This window comes from Pezoporus occidentalis, unplaced genomic scaffold, assembly GCF_034315485.1.
Source record: "Pezoporus occidentalis ecotype Australia unplaced genomic scaffold, CSIRO_AGI_Poc_V1 ctg149, whole genome shotgun sequence".
Lineage (NCBI taxonomy): Eukaryota > Metazoa > Chordata > Aves > Psittaciformes > Psittacidae > Pezoporus > Pezoporus occidentalis.
The window spans coordinates 2,060,000-2,079,018 of record NW_026913305.1 but is presented as its reverse complement, the minus strand read 5'-3'; the positions used below and the strand labels follow the sequence as shown (position 1 = coordinate 2,079,018).

The 19,019-nt window shown below is 38.9% G+C and overlaps 1 protein-coding gene across 4 annotated transcripts in view; it reads left to right on the top strand.

Annotated features, from left to right (window-relative positions):
- The window catches only part of ARHGEF3 (Rho guanine nucleotide exchange factor 3), a 121,454-nt gene that overhangs the window by 72,848 nt on the left and 29,587 nt on the right, over positions 1–19,019 (top strand). Inside the window, exon 1 of one of the 4 annotated variants that reach the window (XM_062610763.1) lies at positions 16,959–17,177. The exons of the other annotated variants lie outside the window; for them this stretch is intronic. Within the exon in view, the coding sequence (XP_062466747.1) occupies positions 17,082–17,177 (96 nt within the window). The 5' untranslated portion in view covers positions 16,959–17,081. Of the gene's footprint in view, positions 1–16,958; positions 17,178–19,019 lie in introns of those variants that run through there. 4 annotated transcript variants of the gene reach the window in all.

Genomic DNA, 19,019 nt, shown 5'->3' with positions numbered 1-19,019 from the left:
TCTTATGTGGGTAAATAACTGATAAATAAAACTTTTAAGAATTCATATTACATAAACCATTAATGTGTTCCTACTGGTGTAAGAGTAAGTTATGTAGATGTCCTGGTAATTACGAAGAGTATCCATAGTGTTACTGGAAATACAATTTACCTGTTTAAGCCCAAAGTTCTAATTCTATGATTTCACTTTTCTGTGTCACAAGCTAGTTCTTCATTGAAATGTTAAAACTGGCTGTGTATTACTTGGCCTTTTTTGAAGAGTTTTAAAAGTAAATGAAGCTAATTACTCTTCCAGACCTGCAATAATTAACAACACAAACACAAGCCCTTTGCTGGAGGGGGAGTTGCTGGCAGAACTTTTCTTCTTCCTGTGAAGTTGATGGAATTTCTTCCAGAAACGTTTGATTTTAGCCAAAGAATAGGGACCCTGACTGTGTGAAAATACTAACAAAGACTAGCTGCAAGTTTTAACAGGCATATGCAGTTATTTATACTTACAGGTATCTTAGATGCTGACAAACCCAGTACAAAATCAGATGTTTTTTGTCTAATGTTTATCTATTGTTGGGTCTAAAATGCAGTCAGTGATGTGTATGGAAAGGGATGTGACCAGGACGGGACTTCAGAAGGGGCAAGCTGTATTATGTGATTTATTATGAGAGCAGAAGCATTCTTTGAGAGTCTGCACTAGACTATTTAACTGATGAAGTTCTGAAAGTATTTACAGGTAGTACAGAGTAGTTGGATGAAGTTTTTCTACCTCTCTTATGGAAGCTCCACAGTTGCTTCTTAAGCCAGATCACTTGATTCTGAGGCATACAGCTGAGAGTTGTCTGAGCATTGTGGTATTGGAAGATTAGTTGTTTCCATAATCTTTTCTTTCTTGCTTACATTCATGCATGTTAATTGTGATCCTTTGGGTGACTTTTTTTCTTTTTTACCATTACAACTCAGAATAGCACAGTGACTTCCTGTGCACTGCGTGAAATTCAAGCAGCTTGTGTCTTCTGATGTTTGAAGACATTTTTGCTTTTAGAGTAGAACCTCTTGCTAGGATAAGCAGCTTTTTATGCCCTTTTCTGCTCACATGAACTCTTTATGAAATTTATAACATTTTATGGATAATGAACTTGCTGCCCATGTCAATGTAGAAATGGCCAAAGAAGTGTTGCAGAGGCTGGGTCTGTACCTATCTAGGTTATGAGATTAGTTGTGGTTATGGCACGCATTTCTCATGTGATCACCCATTCTGTGGCTTGTTTTCATTGGTTATAAAATGCTGATGAGCTTATTTTTCCTTAGTGATAGTAAGAAAACTAATTCATCAAATATAAAGGGCTATACATAATGTTATTAAAATGGAAACTATGATTCTGTTATGTGTCCAGACATTGTGTGATTGGAAGTGAGTTTGCTTTGCTTGTGGAAGCCTTTCAGGACCTGCTGTGGTTGAGATAGTCTTTTGATGTAGGATGCATAGCTGTGAAAGAAGCAAATGAAAGATGTGATGAAGAGGAAAGAAGAAATAGAAAAACAAATGAAAGAAGCAATGCCAGGAAGTACTTCAGAACAAATTGTTAAAATCAGTTTGCTGCATGAAGTCAACACAGTGGTGTTCTGTTACATAGAGAAAAGAAAAAGAACAAAATTAATAAAAGATAAAAAAAAAAAAAAGAAGAGCCATTCCAGCGTGGCTGAGATAACTGTGAACTGAATCCCCATCTCAGTCTGCCAGAACGTTGTTGAGCCAATACCTGCATCAAAATCTCATTTGAGAAAGACCAGGGAAAGACTAGTATAATAGGATACCACCTGCATCTGGTGGTCATGGATGGGATTAGATGCATAACTGGCAGCTTTTGCTTATCTCCTCAGGAAGTGAAGATGGTATACCTTTGGAAAAATAATTTTCCCCATGGCTTCCTGGAGGGAGATATTTCTGTTATACTTCTTTTTCCTGTGTCTGGGCATAGGAAGAATGAATGTTCCCTTCCATTAAATGAGATGCCTTGTTTCCAGAATAATTGCTTCTAGCAGTAGTATAGCTACACTGTGTTTCTTACTGTTGTCATCTGTCTTTTAGTGGTCTCTATGGACATTAGCAGAAAAGATAAATAGTGTCAGCATATTAGTAATTTTTCATCCATTAGTAAGCAATGATGTATTTGCTCACGTTACTCACTTTTAGTGCTCTTTAAAAATAACTTCCTCTTTGTGGTGTTCACTGTTTTAAGTAGGCTAAAAAGCTTCTACAAATGAGAGATATGGCTGAAGACATCTTGAAAAGCAGCTCTTAACATTAAACAGGCCACAAAGTTTTAAATATACAAGTGCTGGATGGATTTACTGGTAAATCTCTCATCCTCTAGTTTCCTTTTAGTGACTTTGAATCATAGACTCATAGAATAGTTGGGTTGGAAAGGGCCTTAAGATCATCTAGTTTCAACCCCCCCTGCTATGGGCAGGGACACCTTACACTAAACCATCTCACCCAAGGCCTCGTCCAACCTTGAACACTGCCAGGGATGGAGCATTCACAACTTCCCTGGGCAACCCATTCCAGTGCCTCACCACCCTAACAGGAAAGAATTTCCTCCTTATATCCAATCTAAACTTCCCCTGTTTAAGATTTAACCCGTTACCCCTTGTCCTGTCACTACAGTCCCTAATGAAGAGTCCCTCCCCAGCATCCCTGTAGGCCCCCTTCAGATAGTGGAAGGCTGCTGTGAGGTCTCCATGCAGCCTTCTCTTCTCCAGGCTTAACAGCCCCAACTTTCTCAGCCTGTCTTCATATGGGAGGTGCTCCAGTCCCCTGATCATCCTCGTGGCCCTTCTCTGGACTTGTTCCAACAGTTCCATGTCCTTTTTTATGTTGAGGACACCAGAACTGCACACAATACTCCAGGTGAGGTTGAAGAAGCAAAGAATTGGTGTATTCAGCAGCATTTAGGTTTTTTCTTTTGATCGTATGTGTGGTCATTCCAAAATGCAAAACAAGTGAGAATGGAAGGATTGATAGAGCCTTTGTAAAACCTGTCCTGTGGTACTTTAGGTACCTATAGCTACTGCTACATGGGTAATGAAGCTATGCCGTATTTTATTATAGCTTGTGTAACTTCCCACTTCTTAAAAGTAACTCCAGAAAAGTGAGTTAAAATTTCCTGTTGGGTAAAGGAGTAGGAAATGGAAGTGGGAAGAAATCATTAATGGCAATATTCATCTTTCTTCTGTTAAAGGATTGTCAGAAAAGCTAAGCTGTTATAACTCTTCCATATGGAAAAAGTAGGTCTTATCCTTGGGGATTATAAAAGCTAAAGAAGGAACCATTTGTTGTTCTCAGGTTACTGGCATTTCCCAATATGGAAAGGTTGAGCCAGCCAAGACTGCACTTGTGATTTTGGAATGGCATCACCTGAAATATACTTGAATGGCTCTAATAGAATTATTATTAACTACTTGAAGTGGTCTGTGTATATATAGCAAAACTGAATCAACGACAAGTCTGTGAAGCTCCAGATCAGTACAGTTCTGCTATAAGCAGCAGTCACTGGCACTTGTAGGTTCTGGTAGCTATTTCTGTGGTGTAGCTATGAATTTACAGGATTAATATGTGCTATTTTTTTTTGTGTGCATTGTTCATGAAGGAATTACCTGCTGCTTTGCAGATGCTCATATATATGAGATTAATTATCAGCAAAACCCAACCCTGTGCTTACCAAAGAAGCATTTTTTTAGTTATTTCTCACAAAGAATCTCTCTGAATCCTTAATAAAGTGCTCTTTGTCACCAAAAATTGACTGAGGAGAAGAAAGAATGGTTAAAGATGAGATACTAGACAAACTTCGCTCATAAGCTTTTATTTAAGTATGCAATATATTTAGAAAGTATAATCAAGGGCTCCCAGACCAGTTTAGGAGCACAAGGAGTCGTTAGGATCCTATTCATGATGGACATCTCACTAAACTGCTAAAGCAAACCTTATACTGGAAGGAATATTTAGGAAGGAATAAAACACTCAAACATCTGAAACAGAACATACAGAATTGGGAACTCCCAAAGTCTAAAATTTATTCCAGATATGACTTCCATCCTGGACTCTCTCTTGCATCATTTTTCACTTGGTTTGGCATTCTCCTTCCTGAAGTAGGAGGCATGCTTTTCTAGCAGTAGTATAAGAGATTTGTAGGGTCTTTTGAAGAGGAAAACTGTTTTGCTATAGGTGTTTGCTCAGAACTTAAAAAGGGAAGCTTCATTCAAGAGAAACAATCCAGAACATAACAGCAGAGATTCTCTAACATTTATTGAGGTTAAAAAAAAAGGGGGGGTGGGGTTAGGAATGATGACAGGCAGGCACATGCTTACATTGAGACTCTTTTCAGGATAGCAGAACTATTTTTACAAGATTAATGTTACTTAACAACAAAAATAAACGGGATGAAATGCTCCCAAAATAACTGTTTGTTGGGGGTTTTGTTTTTGTGTGTGTTTGTTTTTTTTTACTCTATACCAATCCAAGGATTGTTCTTTGAAATACAGCAATGAAATATCTGGCCTAATCTCTGGGAAGGTGGTTTGTGCTGAGTGTTAAGAGCTCACAGAGAAGCAAGGTTACAGAAATGACATTCTTGTCGTGAGTCAGTGAGTACACGGAGCTGATGGCATTCCTGACCCTGGCTTTCCAGCTGAATTAGCAGTTGAAATGTTGATTCTGTGTACTGAGAGGTTCCAACTGAGACTGTTTGTAACAGCCCCATGAATCATACAGCTTTAGACAGATTATTTAAAATAATTCTTAAGACCAAAAAGACTATAAAAGGCAAAGACTGGTGTTCATTAAGTAGGACAACTATTCTTACTGTACCTGTTTGTTCAGGTAATAGCTTAGCAGCTGACTGGGAGACCCAAATAGTAAAAACAACTGCTAGAGGCACTGTCATCTGTTCATTTGCATTTGGCTTTCCTGTTTCACCTTTCCACATTTTGTAGCAGTAAAAAAGTATGTTTTGTACTGCTTGCTATGTTGAACTGTGTGCTGCATTCAAGTACAGGCTGGTTCCACTTCATTAATTAATTCCAGGCTGCCAATTACAGAAGGCAGCTGAAATAGGAACCTATTGGTGATGCTTACACATCCCCTCCCCCAGTCAGGTGTAGTATGTAGAGCTATATGTGACTCAGTGGAACAGGAAGAAGTAACACTTTTAGATTTAATTAAGACAAGGTGTCTTTAAAGTTTCTTTCCCCATCCCCCTCATCCTCCAGTTATTTCCTGATACATTTCTGGGGCCAACTTTAGCAAGTTTAGGAAGGAACAGGATTAAAAAACAGATGCTTGCTTCCTGAAAAGACCATTAAAAACTTCCACCCAGTTTCACAAACAAGACCTAATCCTCATCCTATAAGAACTGAGTACAGTAGAAAAGCAACTGTGGTCTTAGATACTGGAATTTATTCACATAAGGAAAGCTGTTTAGCAAAATGATGAGAATCTCAAACTGTAAGCAAATACGTTACCTCTTAGAAGTGTTTTTTTAGTATCCTTACCTTTTTCTCACTGGTGAATACTGGGGGGGGGATATTGAGTTTCATTCCTTGTTTTTTTTTTTTGTGTCATGTGAACTGTTCAGTCGCTTTGCTGCTATTGGTCACCTCACAAGCACGGCTGTTGTTAATTACTAGAGAAAAGAAGTCTAAACCAATGTCGTGTGGTTATGGATGGCAGATAGTACTGTCCCTGAGAGCACTTTAATGCTTCTTGTAGCCATACAGTCTTTAGGGGGAAAAAAAAAAATCCTAATTACAAGCCTGAGGTGTTGGTAAGCATATCACTGGCTTCATATTGTTGTCCCCAGAGTTTGGGGATTACCAGTAAAATCTGCTTAGTTTTTATCTGCAAAGAACGTGTGACTCTTGAGCCCACTTGCTAGCAAAATGTACAGAGATATCTGTACATGGGCATATCATGGTCAGAAGGCAAAACTGGATTTGTATATTACCCTTCTGTAACGTTAGACAGAGGATGAGAAACATTGTATGGTATTTCTGATGGCAGTTTTCAGCATGGTGTTTGGTGATATTTTCCTACTGACTTGGGTATGAAGTCCTAATGAAAGCTACTCATCTCTAAACACCAAAGATGGAATCCAGATGGATTCATTAGGGTTAAAGATTTCCCCCTGTTTTCTCATATTTTAGGAAATACGTCTCTTTATAGTAATTTATTAATTAATTTATTAATTTATTTCTTTACCATTATTTTGGAAAATTGGCAATATCTGGTTCAAAACTGCTTTCTTGAAGTCTGGATACTAACATAAAAATCTGCAAAGGTGGTTTTTTGACTGCATTGCACCTTAGAAAGGATGCGGGGGTCTTGCAGCTGTGATGGAAATGTTAGATCAGAACCTGATTAGAGGATTTTGCAGCTCAGATGTTGTAGGTGTTGAGAAATCATGCAAGGGCAGGCAATGATGAAATAACTGGAACGCCGCAAACCAACTTCCCTTACACCCTGCGAGCTTTTGTATCGGGGGGAGATATCTATGTCATAATTTTATTGTAGCTATACCGTAGATATAGCTATGTATATAGATAGATCTAAATGTATAACTTGGAAAAAGGAAAAAAAAAAAGGGCTAGTAGGGTAGGTAGCAGTTGTGAGACAAGTGTACTGCTGCAAGGCATCAGACTGTGCCTTAACATAAGATCTATTGCCTTGTTATTGTATCTTTCCCATATGTGTGAGTAATATCAGACAGGTGATTTAGTTTCATAGAGATCAGGGAGGCTGCTCATGTTCAAAAAGGTCTTTGTAGCTTCTTATTTCAGCTGTTTGGCTTATTCATGTGATGTGGTTAATATATCCTGCAACGACACATTCTAATGCACATCTGCTGTTAGATAGCACGTACTAAAATAAATGTAACTTCCTGAACTAACAAAATAGATAGATTCTTATTGTGGTAAAACTGCAGTCATTTTGGGAGGATAATATCCTTTATTTTAATACAAACACCAGATTTAGAGGAAGCAATTATGAAAAGAAGCCACAGAAGCAGGTAGTCTCTAAATGTTTGTACAAACAACAAACCCACCAAATTCCAGAGCACAGTATGTAATAACGTACCTGCTTTCCTATTCCAGATATGAAGTGCATTCCTATCTTTATTATACAGCTATGCTTTTATGAAACTGTTCTTTCAGCCTTTCAGTTTTGATTCATCAGTGCAATGGCTGGATGTTTCATAGGACTTAAACACTTAGCTTTTTTTCTCTGTGGATTATCATTGCAACTCCCTTAGGTAGTCTTGAATATCCAGTCTGTGCTCTCTTCCCCTGTCCTTTGGTTTTAGGGAGCAATGGAGTAGTGAATTCAGGAAGAGCATGCAGAGCACACTGAGAACACCTGTAGCAGAAAACGTGCTTAAAGTATAAGATAAGGATTAACATTTTTATTCACATGCCAGCACTCTGCTTGCTCTTGCTTTTTCTCCTAATGGTTTGGTACTTTGATTGTACTTTTCATTATTTAAGTATCATATGTGGAATAAAGTATACAAGCACTGGAATGCATCACGTTTCTAATTAATAATTATTACTGGAAATCAAAATGAAGGAATTGTATCCTGCAGCTTGGAAAAACATGGGGTTTATCCCTGTTGCACTTTTTACTTCCTTTTTCCTTTTTCAGGTTTTACATGTGACAGAATGTCTTTGCTCCAGCCTACCTTAGCAGTTCTGGATGGCTGCAAGTTTAGTTTTGGTTTCTTTGTTTTTTATTTCGCCCCACTCCTCTGTGCAGTACATTTCTCCTTCAGGATCTTACTACATTGTATTTTGGTTATTGCAACAACCTTTTTTTTTCCTGACTTTAGCAAAACCAGTTTTGCCTTCATGTATATAGCCAAATGTTATTACAAAAGCCATTTTCCTAGGTGATCACTTTGATCATGCTGTGCTGCTCTTTGCATTACTCTGACAACTTCTATTTTGCATCAAACAAACTACAAAGGCTTTTGAAAGGGTAGATAAATTATTTATCCCAATCCCACAAATCATTCTGCCATTGAGTGGTTCCCTCCTGTTCCTGTCTGGTCTAGTAGCCTTCATTCTTGATTTTTGTTAATCTGTGTGCTCTCCCCCCCCCCCCAAGTATTTTCAGAAGAACACTCCCCAAAAGTCACATAATGATCAGAACATACTTGAAAGCTGCTGATCATCTCAGACTCTGAAACCAATGCCTGCTATTAAAAGTATACCACCTCATTATTTTGTTTGCTCTGTTTTCTGTTTAACATGCATCATAAGAACAATATAGTTTTATAGCTATGCATTCATATATGTCTCCTCATGTTGTTATAACGTCTCTTATGTTGGCACTTTACTATTTAGTGGGGTCTTAAGAGGACAGGGTGTTCATGTTTTTGCAGGGATTTGAAGGTACAGTAGTTAACGTCCATGTAATTTAAGACCAAACTCAATTATATAGCAAAATCAGAATGTTTGCCAAAATATATAATCTTGCTTTTGTGTTTGGTCAGCTGCACTGTTTTCAAGATTGGTAGGTGGAAGAATTCTGTTCTGGTGCAATTCTGATGTATTTCTTAACTTCTAAAATAATAACCAGTATTTTATCTGTGGTGGTTGGAATCACTTTCTTAGACTTTATTTTCCATTTCCAGTTATGAACTATCGCTGCTATTTTGGGAACCATGTTAACTGTGATTGTGAGGGACCTGTCCAAAATGCATAGTCATTGGGAAATGGAACACTTACCGTGGATTGTGCTTGCAGATTTGATAGTGGAGATCATGTAGAAATGAGTTGTACTTGATCTTTTACCAGATAGCAGTTTCTAGTTAACAACTTGACCAGAGAGAAGACAGACTTCAGAAATGATAGTTAGTATTGTTGACCCAAGAAAACTGTTCTGGAAAACTGTTTCTTATTTATATTTTTATGTTCGAATTAAAACTTGTTATAGTAACTTCTGTATCATACGGGATTACTTCATTCTATTTGCACTTGGGAAGATAATTATTTTGTAACTTTAAAACATTATTGTAACCTGAAGCCAAACATTCCTGGAAATGGCTTCATGAGTTCCTGATTCTTGATCAAAGGGTATAAACAAAGAAGTTCTGTTCTAGTGTGAGTTGTTGGTGTCTGTTTGGAGATACGTTCCATTTCAACTGTCTCTTAAAGATCAGTCACATTGTTGCTTAATGCTACATCATCTTTAAGGTCATACGTCTACAGGACAGTTGGTACTGGGAGTAGGTTAGTTCCGTCATTTGTTGATGCATTATCAGTTTTTGCAAGGGCACTTCTTTTTGAAGTTATAGCATGATTTTCCTCCCTCCTCATGGGGAGAGGATGGGGGTAAGAGAAAGATGATTTAATTTGTGTTCATTTTTCTGATTTTTTTTATACAATATGTCGTAGCCCATGGGAATAGAGCAGCATACCTAAAAGGATTAATGGACCACAGTAGTGGAATATTGCATTATGGACATTGCTGTGATTGTAGGCATTGTGTGATCTGTAAAACTCTATTCAAGACTAAATGGTGGGGGGTTTCTGCACTGGATTGTCAGTGAGTACTGTAGTGCAAAAGAAAGCATTCAAGATTGCCTTACTGTAGTTGAGATACTAGACTGTTTTTACTGTTTGTAAAGCACTTAATAGTATCACTGTTTTGCTTGATTAGCACTCTTTTGCATGGGTAGCTTGTAATCTATGTATTCATAATGTCAAAGAATTCTAAGTTGCTTAATTTTGGGTTTAAAACCACTGCTGCCATCTCCTTGGCTATGGCCTAGAAAAGAGTGTATCATGCTCAGGAGAACATGAAATCAGTCTCAAGGACTGTGTTCTAAATATTTATTCAAGAAGTGCAGATGTTCTCTTAATTTCAAGATACTCAAATTGGCAAAAATGACTCGAGGATGACTAACCGTGCATGGTTGTTATGGAAATTAATAGGTGGGTCTGTTTTTGTAAATAAATAAATAAAGCTTCTCATCCAAAACTTTCATCCAGAATACTGAAATCCTGATAGTATTCTTCGGGTATGAGTTCATGAAACAACTTAAGCTGAGATAACAGTTTATAGCTATTAAGAGGAGAAAAATCAGCCTTTCCCCTGTCCTGTCCTTACTTGCACCTGTGTGCTTTTCCATGACTGAGTTTTGGTGCTTTTCTTCTTCTGTCATTAGAGACAATGATTTCTTACAAAGAAATTTGTTACTCAATTCTCCAGTCAGCAGGAGTGCTCTGGAGAGGAATTCCTGCTTCGAAACTGCCTGTAAACTTAAAACAAAAGTATTTTAATTGCATTTAACCTCATTTAAACATCATACAAGCAGTTCCAGTAACTTTCTTTCCCTCAAATGCCTCTTTCAATGTAAAATTTCAGAAAAGGCCACTACATTTTGGGTCATTATTTCACCCTCCTGAGAACTTGACAGGCTGTTTAAAACCCCTATCAATAACTCAGTACAGTCCTTCCCGCCTCTTCCTTTTTGCTCTCCGGAGAAAGAACACTTGACAGCTCAACCAACTTCTTTTGTTACAAGTGTTTCCTGTGAAGGGTCATTTTATCCAGCTTCACCCCACCCTGTGCATCCCTCCCCGGGGGCCACCGTGGTGTGTAATCAATTTGCACTGCTGGGTGGGGTTGAGGGGTGGAGAAGTGTGAATCCATCCTCATTTTCCTAGATGGGACATCACTAGTCTTGAGCTATGGACTGGTCACCCTAACCGTATTTACATAGGAATGAAGGGCACTTTAGAAAGGGTTATTATTGTTTTCCTAATGGAAGCTTATGAAGGGAGTGCTTCTGCAATTGTAAGAGAGCATCCTTTAACTGCATGGTACTTCCTGTAGTTATCAAAAGTTGCATGGATTTAGCAAAATGCAAACAGACCAACCAAAACACAACAACCTGGCAGGTTGTTTCATCCGTTTGTTTCCCTCTGCAGAATCCTTCCACAGGTCATGTTTATGTGAAGAAAAAATGTATGTGTGTCTTCCTCTGAAAGCCTGCAGGCTGCTTTACAAGCTGGATGTGTGTTATACAATAAAACATTCATGATTATTTGTATGAGAATTGTGTCTCCCCATCAGTGCAACATGAATATACTTCAGTTTAAAGGTGGTATTTTGAAATAGCCATCCTTCACAGTGGAAGACAGTGAAGATTCCTGCTATTAATTGTATTTGATAAAAATTAGGGGAACAGTTCAGGGCATTTTGGCTGCAAATCCCATAACACAGCCCATGATAACATTGGGGAAACGTAACTTTCTCCTTCTCTGACTACTCCATAAGCTGCCCAAATAACTGTCATATGAAAGGCAGTCTTCAAATGAAGAATCTAGACAGAATAGAAATTTGGGGTTCAGTTTTGTAATGTCAGATGTTCCCCAGAGATGTCTGTGTTTGTTCTGCACTGATTTTCCAGGATTAGGACTCTACCTGGAAAAACTACAGCTGTGGTTTCTGAGAGCACATTTTTAATAGTAATCACTCTGTAATCATATTTTTATTGGAATTTCTCTGCACCAGTGTGTTTAATCAAGTGGCCTTTTCCTAATTTTTATTACCTAGTAAATTGCAACTCCTTATTACCATGCATAGGTACAAGCCGTATTTGCAATGAAGAGATTGCAGAGTTTTGAACAGCTGTGTAACTGCCTGAAAAATACCCTTTATCTAGCAGTTTATATGCTTTCTACCTACTCATCACTGTCAGTGTTTCTGCATTCCAGCTCCCGAGCAGATACAGATTTATAATGTTTGGTTGAAATGGCCACTTCAGAAGTTTTCTTTTGGCTGTTTGCATGTGGTTGTGGTGTTTGGTTGTTATTATTTGTTTTGCCTTCTGAAAGGAAAGCTTCCTAATGATTACCCTGAAGAAGTACTGGAGTGTGGTGTCCCTGCCCATGGCAGGGGGATTGCAACTAGGTGATCTTTACGGTCCCTTTCAACCCAAACCATTCTGTGATTCTGTGTTGAGCAAAGGCTTGAGAAATACTCAGTAAGTGCAAAATTGTGGTTTTATGTGTACCATCAGCTTGGTTAACTTTTACTGGCTATTTCAGGATGGTAGGAATAGTAGGGTAATTGCTTTGAATATTCTTAGTGAAATTGTACCTCTCCTGGGCAGTGGCTTCTGCTGGTTTCCTTTCCCTTCTTTCCTTTCCCCTCTTTCCCTTTTTTTGTTTATTTTTGTTTCGTGAAACAAAATACATAGGATAGGTGCATATACATATATATATATATATATATATATATATGCATTTCTTCATGAAGTGCAGACTATTCCATAAACATGGAGTAACTTAGCTGGACAGCAGAGCTACTCAACGTGACCTGGAGGCTACTGGATAACTTGATATTCTTACAGCAGTTAATCTGTTTTGAAAACAAAGGAAATGGTCTGTTCATTGTTCTTAATGTAATTTTCTTAAAATCAGCTGGGAATATAGAATATCAGAAGATGACAGTGATAGCACAGTTAGTTTTGTTGGTTGTTTGGATATTTTTAAAGCATTAAACCTTTCCTTAAATTCTTGTCGTTACTGGAAACTTGTCACATAGGCATAGATGCTTTCTTGGTGAAATATATGTGCATAAGTGTGTGTTTCTAAGTCATCAGAATGACAGATGAAAAAGAAAAGCTCCCACAAATATGAACCACAGGAGAAATAGTTACTCATTTTGGTTTTGCTTTGTTAGTTGTAATTAAGAAAAGAGATAATTAGACTGAATTGTGGCAACTAAGGCGAGGTGGATTCTTAGGCGTAAGAGTCAAACACAGATCTAAACTAAGCCAAGGTCTGTTTTACATGGGGTGAGGGAAGAAAAGCAGAGGCAGGCAGACAGGCGTTCGCAGTTTTTAATTTCTTGGCATAACAATATTTTACTAAAAAATAATTGTATTTATGTGATTTTATTATTTTAACAGCTTGGGAAAACAGATTTTGACTTTTAATGGGGAAAGCACTAGCATTAACGTATCAGGAAGAAGGAAGTAATTGACATCTGAGTGTAGACAACTCAAAATATTTGTTTAATCACAGATTCTGCATTTTTGCCCCAAGGGCAGTTAAATCATGTTGGCAAAGATCATGTTAAAACATGTATTTTGTTGTAAACATGTCATGTAATGTTGTAAACAACACAACAAAAACATCATCTCAAATCTTTAAACTGTTTGTGGGTTTTCTTTCTTAGCAGAGTTCAGCTTCAATTGATGATTTTTCTCTTCCACTGAAGTTCTTAAAGCCCATGACTTTGATGTTTGAAGATTCTTCGCTCCATTGGGCCTTTCCTTATTTAAACATTTAGATTAAATGTTTCAGTGCTTTTGTGACTGCTTAGCATAATGGCTTCTTAACTGTCCTTTAAAAGGAATCAGGGCTTTCTGTTGTTGTTTTATATTCTTTTGCCGTATTTTGGATCCTTTGAGAAATCTTTAATCAACTGCATTTTAATTTTAAAATGACTGATCAAAGCCATATGAATCTCAAAGATTAGCATAAGATGAAAAGGAATACTAGCCACATATGAAGACATTTTAAGGTTCAAAACCTAAATATTTCAAAGGACTTTGCCATGCAGACAGATGCTTTTGCAATAATTGCTTCAGTATTAAGTTTTGAATGTGTGAGGAAACCAACTAGAGGCATGATGTGCACAAGACCAGCCACAGAACAACTCTGTCAGTGAACCTCAGTCCAAAACCAGGTCAACAGTGGTAGAAACCTTTCTTAAGCACTACTTTCCAGAGTTAACACATAGTTTAGTTCCTTCTCCCTGACAGACAGGTTATCTCTCAGACTAAATTGCACCTTTGGAGCAAAAAAACCAACTACAAAACCAAAACAAACCCATAAAAAAATCAGTTCTAGAAATGGGAAAACTGATGCACTGGTCTGCTGTGCAATCTAGTCACTAGCATTGGTTTTTCTTGTATACTAGTTTATTTTTTGAAAGTAGTTTGCTAGCTGGCAATTCAAATCCATGTTTTGTATTGCTAGGGTAGATTTTTAGTCTAATTTTTTGGATGAGTGGACTCACTGGCTCCAGCCTTACAAGGTTCCTTAGTGGTATCACTGAAACCTTTATTTCTCCAGCTGTTAACTGGAGTTGACTAGAGAGTCTTTCAGCCATGAGTTTACGAACTGACATTTGGTTCTGCTTGGGCGGGCGGGCGGGCATATACACACACTACAGTGACTACTGCAATCTAAATTAATGTGGAAATGGAATGTAAATGTAAATCAGTTCTGACTAAGTTCGTAAGATCTTTCCGAATGGGCTCCAATTGTTGGGTTTTGATACGCAATACAGAAGGGTCTTATTAGTGCCATGACTTAACTGACTTAGTTTTGATTAGGAATGCACATAGCATTCTACAGGCAAATTCAGTTCTCTGGAAGAGATAATTGTTTGAAATTGTACCATTGTGTTACTCCATCAGATATGGTGCTTATAAAGTTAGGTGCTATTCCTCATGAACTTTAGGTCCAAATTTATGTTTTAAAACCACAGTTATACTTTTCTGGTGAAGTAAGCAAACATCCAAAGAGTCAAATGAATCCTGGTTTAGACATTAACTGAAGTGTACCTTGTAGGTGCAAGATACTTTGAAACTTACTGATACGAAGTTTTTTGAGTCTTAAGACAGATTTTCCTCTTGTTTCTCAAGAATGCTTGGTCAAGATGAAGTGTACTGGCCTGATTAATGGAGAAATGACAGAATCTTGGCATATTTTTTTACATGTATAAACCAAAGTTCATTATTTCAGTCTGCAAACCGGTACACTCTTGTTCTGTGTGAAGTGCTCTTTATGCTGTGAAGCATGTTACAGGATTAGAGTGCTTTGAGGGCAAGCCCTGAAGGCATTTTGTCTAACTGATTTAAGTGAAGCTGAGTTTTAAAATGGTGTTAGCATAAACATTCATAAACATACACAGATCAATCAAGGTTTCTTGGGCCTAAACGGTTAAAGAGCAGCTGCAGATTTCTCAGGAGATTCTTGACCATTCTGTATAACCTGTGTGTGCCAGTGTTCTGATGTGGTTGAAATGTGAGAAGAAACCATCCACCATTACAGATAGTACTCAGAGGTATGTCCTCTGAATGTCACACCAAGGAAGACTTTCAGAAATGAATGCACGTTCATGTGAATGAAGTAATTGTTTGTGGCTTCAGAAGTTCTCAGGTAAAATGGGTAATCTTCAAATTAAATGCTACGTTCTTTTCATACGTTTTGAAATACGGAAAGGAAGGGGGCTGCAGCAAAGATTAGTCTAACCTCATACCCAGTCTCCAGTGGGGGGTCAGCAGTAGATGCTTAGGGAAGAGTACAGAACAGAAATAGCCTGTTATGATACTTCCCCAAAACACTGTCCCAGTAGCCAAGGACTTGTGTTTGAGAAACTTTCATAGCAGTATCTTCTGATGAATGCTTCTGCTGTATATAACAAAGAAATTGTACATAATGTGAAGAAGTAGCTCCTTTTTCTTTGCTCTGAATCTGTCACCATCTGGTTTAGTCTGATGCACTGTGTTTTTTCCCTTCTAGTTGAATGCAGTGAAATACCATTCTCTGTTTGCTTCCTCTGTCACCCATGGGTGGTAGATACTTTATCAAGCCTGCTCTGATGTCTCTCTCTTCTCTGAAATTTCCTGTCTGCTTAAGTATTCTCCTCATCCACCTCTGATGGAGAAGCGATACTACATGTTAACATTCAATATGTTAAAAGGTCATGTTTTCTTGTAGAATAATTGAACATCTAGAAGGATCTTCAACTTTGTTCTAGCAATTCTGCAGAATTGCAGTGTTGGGAAACTAGTGGGTTTTTTGTTTTATGGGCAGACTAGTACAGAATAGGGAGGTCTACATAACAGGCAGCAGGATAGCAGAAAGTATGTCTGCCTATACTGTGGTTACTCTGGAAAAGGCCTAAGAGGGTAAGTGTGAGAGACTTCATATGTTTGGGATACTGATGAAGCCCAAGGAAGGTGCCTAAATGCAGACTGCCTGCCACTTGACTAAGGTTATTCTAAAGACATCATTATCTGATTAACAACCTTTATGAAAATAAATGCTTGTAAAGCAACATCCATCAATCTGCCTTTAAAACCAGTTAATTCTTTCAAGATCTGTGCAGTTATTCTTGGTTGTTTCCCTTTGGCTGAAAATATCCTTCCCTCCTCCCTGTGTCCAGCTTCCTTCTCAGTTTCCTTTTCCTTGTCTCCCATACATGGTTTTTGTCAGATCAATCCTATATTGCAGACAGGCCCTGATGCTTCCTCTCTCTTTTCAGGAAATTTTCACTACCTTTGTCCGAAGGTAGACATCAAAGAGAATTTGCCTGGCTGCACAGACACTGAAATGGCCTATGAGATAGGTTAGGCAAAGGTATTTTCCACTTTCTCAGCTTGTTACAATGAGGGGTGCGGGCAGGGGAGCTCCTTGGCTAAACAATAGCAACAAAAATGGAACTTTAAAAACACAAGAAACAAAACTCCAGTTTGCCAGACAGGAAAAAGCAACAATATGGGGGAAGAAAAACGGAAAAGGCAGTAAGCAGTGCTGTATGTTGTGGCAGCACAACGTGATGGAGCATTCCTTCTCCCATGAGCACGCAGAACGGAGGTGCCAGTGCCAGCCTGTGCTTGGGCCGTGACTGCTGTGCCACTTGGGGCTGTTGGCTGCCAGGCTGCCCTGCGCTCTGCCGGAGGCCGAGCAGCCCAGCCGTGACCGAGCTGCAGTCCCCCCGAGAGGACTCTGGTTTCCGGCGGCCCCGTGAGGGGGCCCGGCCGCAGCGGGCGAACGACCCCTGACGGGCCAAGCCGCAGCATCCTGCGGGCAGCACAGACGCTCCTCCCGCCGGCGCCGTGGCCCCGCCCCGCCCCGCCCGCCCGCCCTCAGGAGGTGTCGCGGTGCGGCGCTCGCACAGCTCGGCGGTGGCGGGTGCCGTGAGGGGCGGCTTGGCTTCGTCTTGGGTCCTGTGCTCGGACAGAAGCAGCGGTGACCCCCGAAACCGCGCCTCCGGCAGCCACGATGGTGGCCAAGGACTATCCCTTTTACCTCTCCGTCAAGAGGGCAAACTGTGCCCTGGAAGTGCAGCCGGTGTCCAGCCCAGCTAAGGAGACGGAGGTACTTTAACCTACTGCTGACGCGGTGCCAGCTTTATTTTTCTTTATGCTGTGATCTGCATTGCTTTGGGGAAAAGTAACGTGCTCTGAAAATAGGCTTCTGTGTGTAGATACCTGGTCTGAGGCATCCTTTACTGCCTTGTCTACATACTGAGATAAAGGATGGAAAACAAAAGAATGGAGATTTTTGTCTTCTGTCACTTTAAGAATGCAGATTAATCTTTTAAGTAGCTAATTGAGAAATACCCGGTTTAGATCTTTAGTTTGAGGTATTTATATGTATTTTAATCCAGGGCTAACTGTTGCTTACAAACTGTTAACCTGGTGCAGGAACCAAGAGGGGATCTGTAAAACTGTGTTTTAAAGTGTTACTGGTCTTTTCCTCATTAGAAATAAACCAAGAAATTAATGCGGTAATACAGTTATCTGTAAACTCTATCCTACATCAGCAGGTTGACTCTTCTGTTTCTTAAAAAGTAGGAAGTCTTTTTTGGTGACATTAAAACTCATATTCATTAACCCAGACTCAACATGTTCACTTGCAAAAATTCTCACACATGGTGGAATGTTTCAGGAACAAACGTTTGTGAAAGACTTAAATATTCGATACTTCAGGTTAATGTTTTGTGTGCTGGTTTGGAAAGACAACAGTGACCTGAAGGATTCTGCCTGGCTCTGCTGGAGGAAGGACAGAATTTCCTTCTGGAAGTTTTTATCACTTAAATATATAGCTGTTTCATTGGTCTTGTTTGCTGAGTAACTTGAAGACAACTTACTGAATTGGGTGCAGTTAATACAACTGCATCAAAGATTAATTACTTCCAGCATCTGAAGTATAAGTAAGATGATCTAAGTGACCCTATTTAATCATGATGCTTTAGCTAAGAGCAAATAAGATGCTGCACTCTTGTTTTTCTGTTCCCCCTTACAAAAAGGGATGTAATTATTGCAGTAAATGAAAGGGGAAATTTTTTCAACTGTGTGTTTTTGAAAAGTAACACCCTGAGTGTGTCTGTGTATGGTTCTCTTGGGATGCTCATTTGGTAACTATGGTATTGAAGTATGGTTTTAGCCTTTACTGTATGAACGATTTTTGTGAATGAATGGAATTGTCAAATCTGAAGAGCTGGGGTGTTGCACTCTCACAGTTAGGAAGGGCAGCTTGGTTATATTCAAGTTTCAAAGAAGTCTCAGTGAAAGCTTAGAGCATGAGGAAGTATCTAATAACACATGTGATCCATCAAAATTACAATGTGCAAACAGTTGTTCTGGATTTATAATCTTCCAGTTTGTGTTTCCTGCAACTAATAAAATGCACCCTATGCTTTCAGGCTGTTTTCTGCGAGTAGGAGGTACTTGCGGCATTCTGAAAAAGAAAGTTCTAAACAGTCTGTTTGCATTAGGAGGGTATGAGAAGACCACCTGCCACTGCAAACATTTGGTTAAGAAAGCAGAAATAAAAAGTACTCTTTGGGAAAGGCGTTACAAAGATAGGTGTATGCAGCCTGTTTCTTTGTGATCTGTATGTATGGGGTGAGAAATCCGCATTTCTTCTCAAGCTCTCATGTTAAGTTCTTCTTCCACCCTTTGGTATTTACAAAGCTAAATAAAAGCTACTGGGCGCCTTCTACCACAATTTAGTGTTACTACACCAGAAAGCCAGCTTGCTGTATAGGGGTTATGCATTTCTTGGCTTTGAAAACCTGAGTTTCATTTTAATTGTTAAAGTGGGTTGATTTATTTAATAACCTAACTTGTGCATAAATGTCTGTGTGGAATAGAACAGATTAGCTGCAATATAGATGTTGTGTTTTGCTTTTAAATCAGAACTCGTGATTATAAA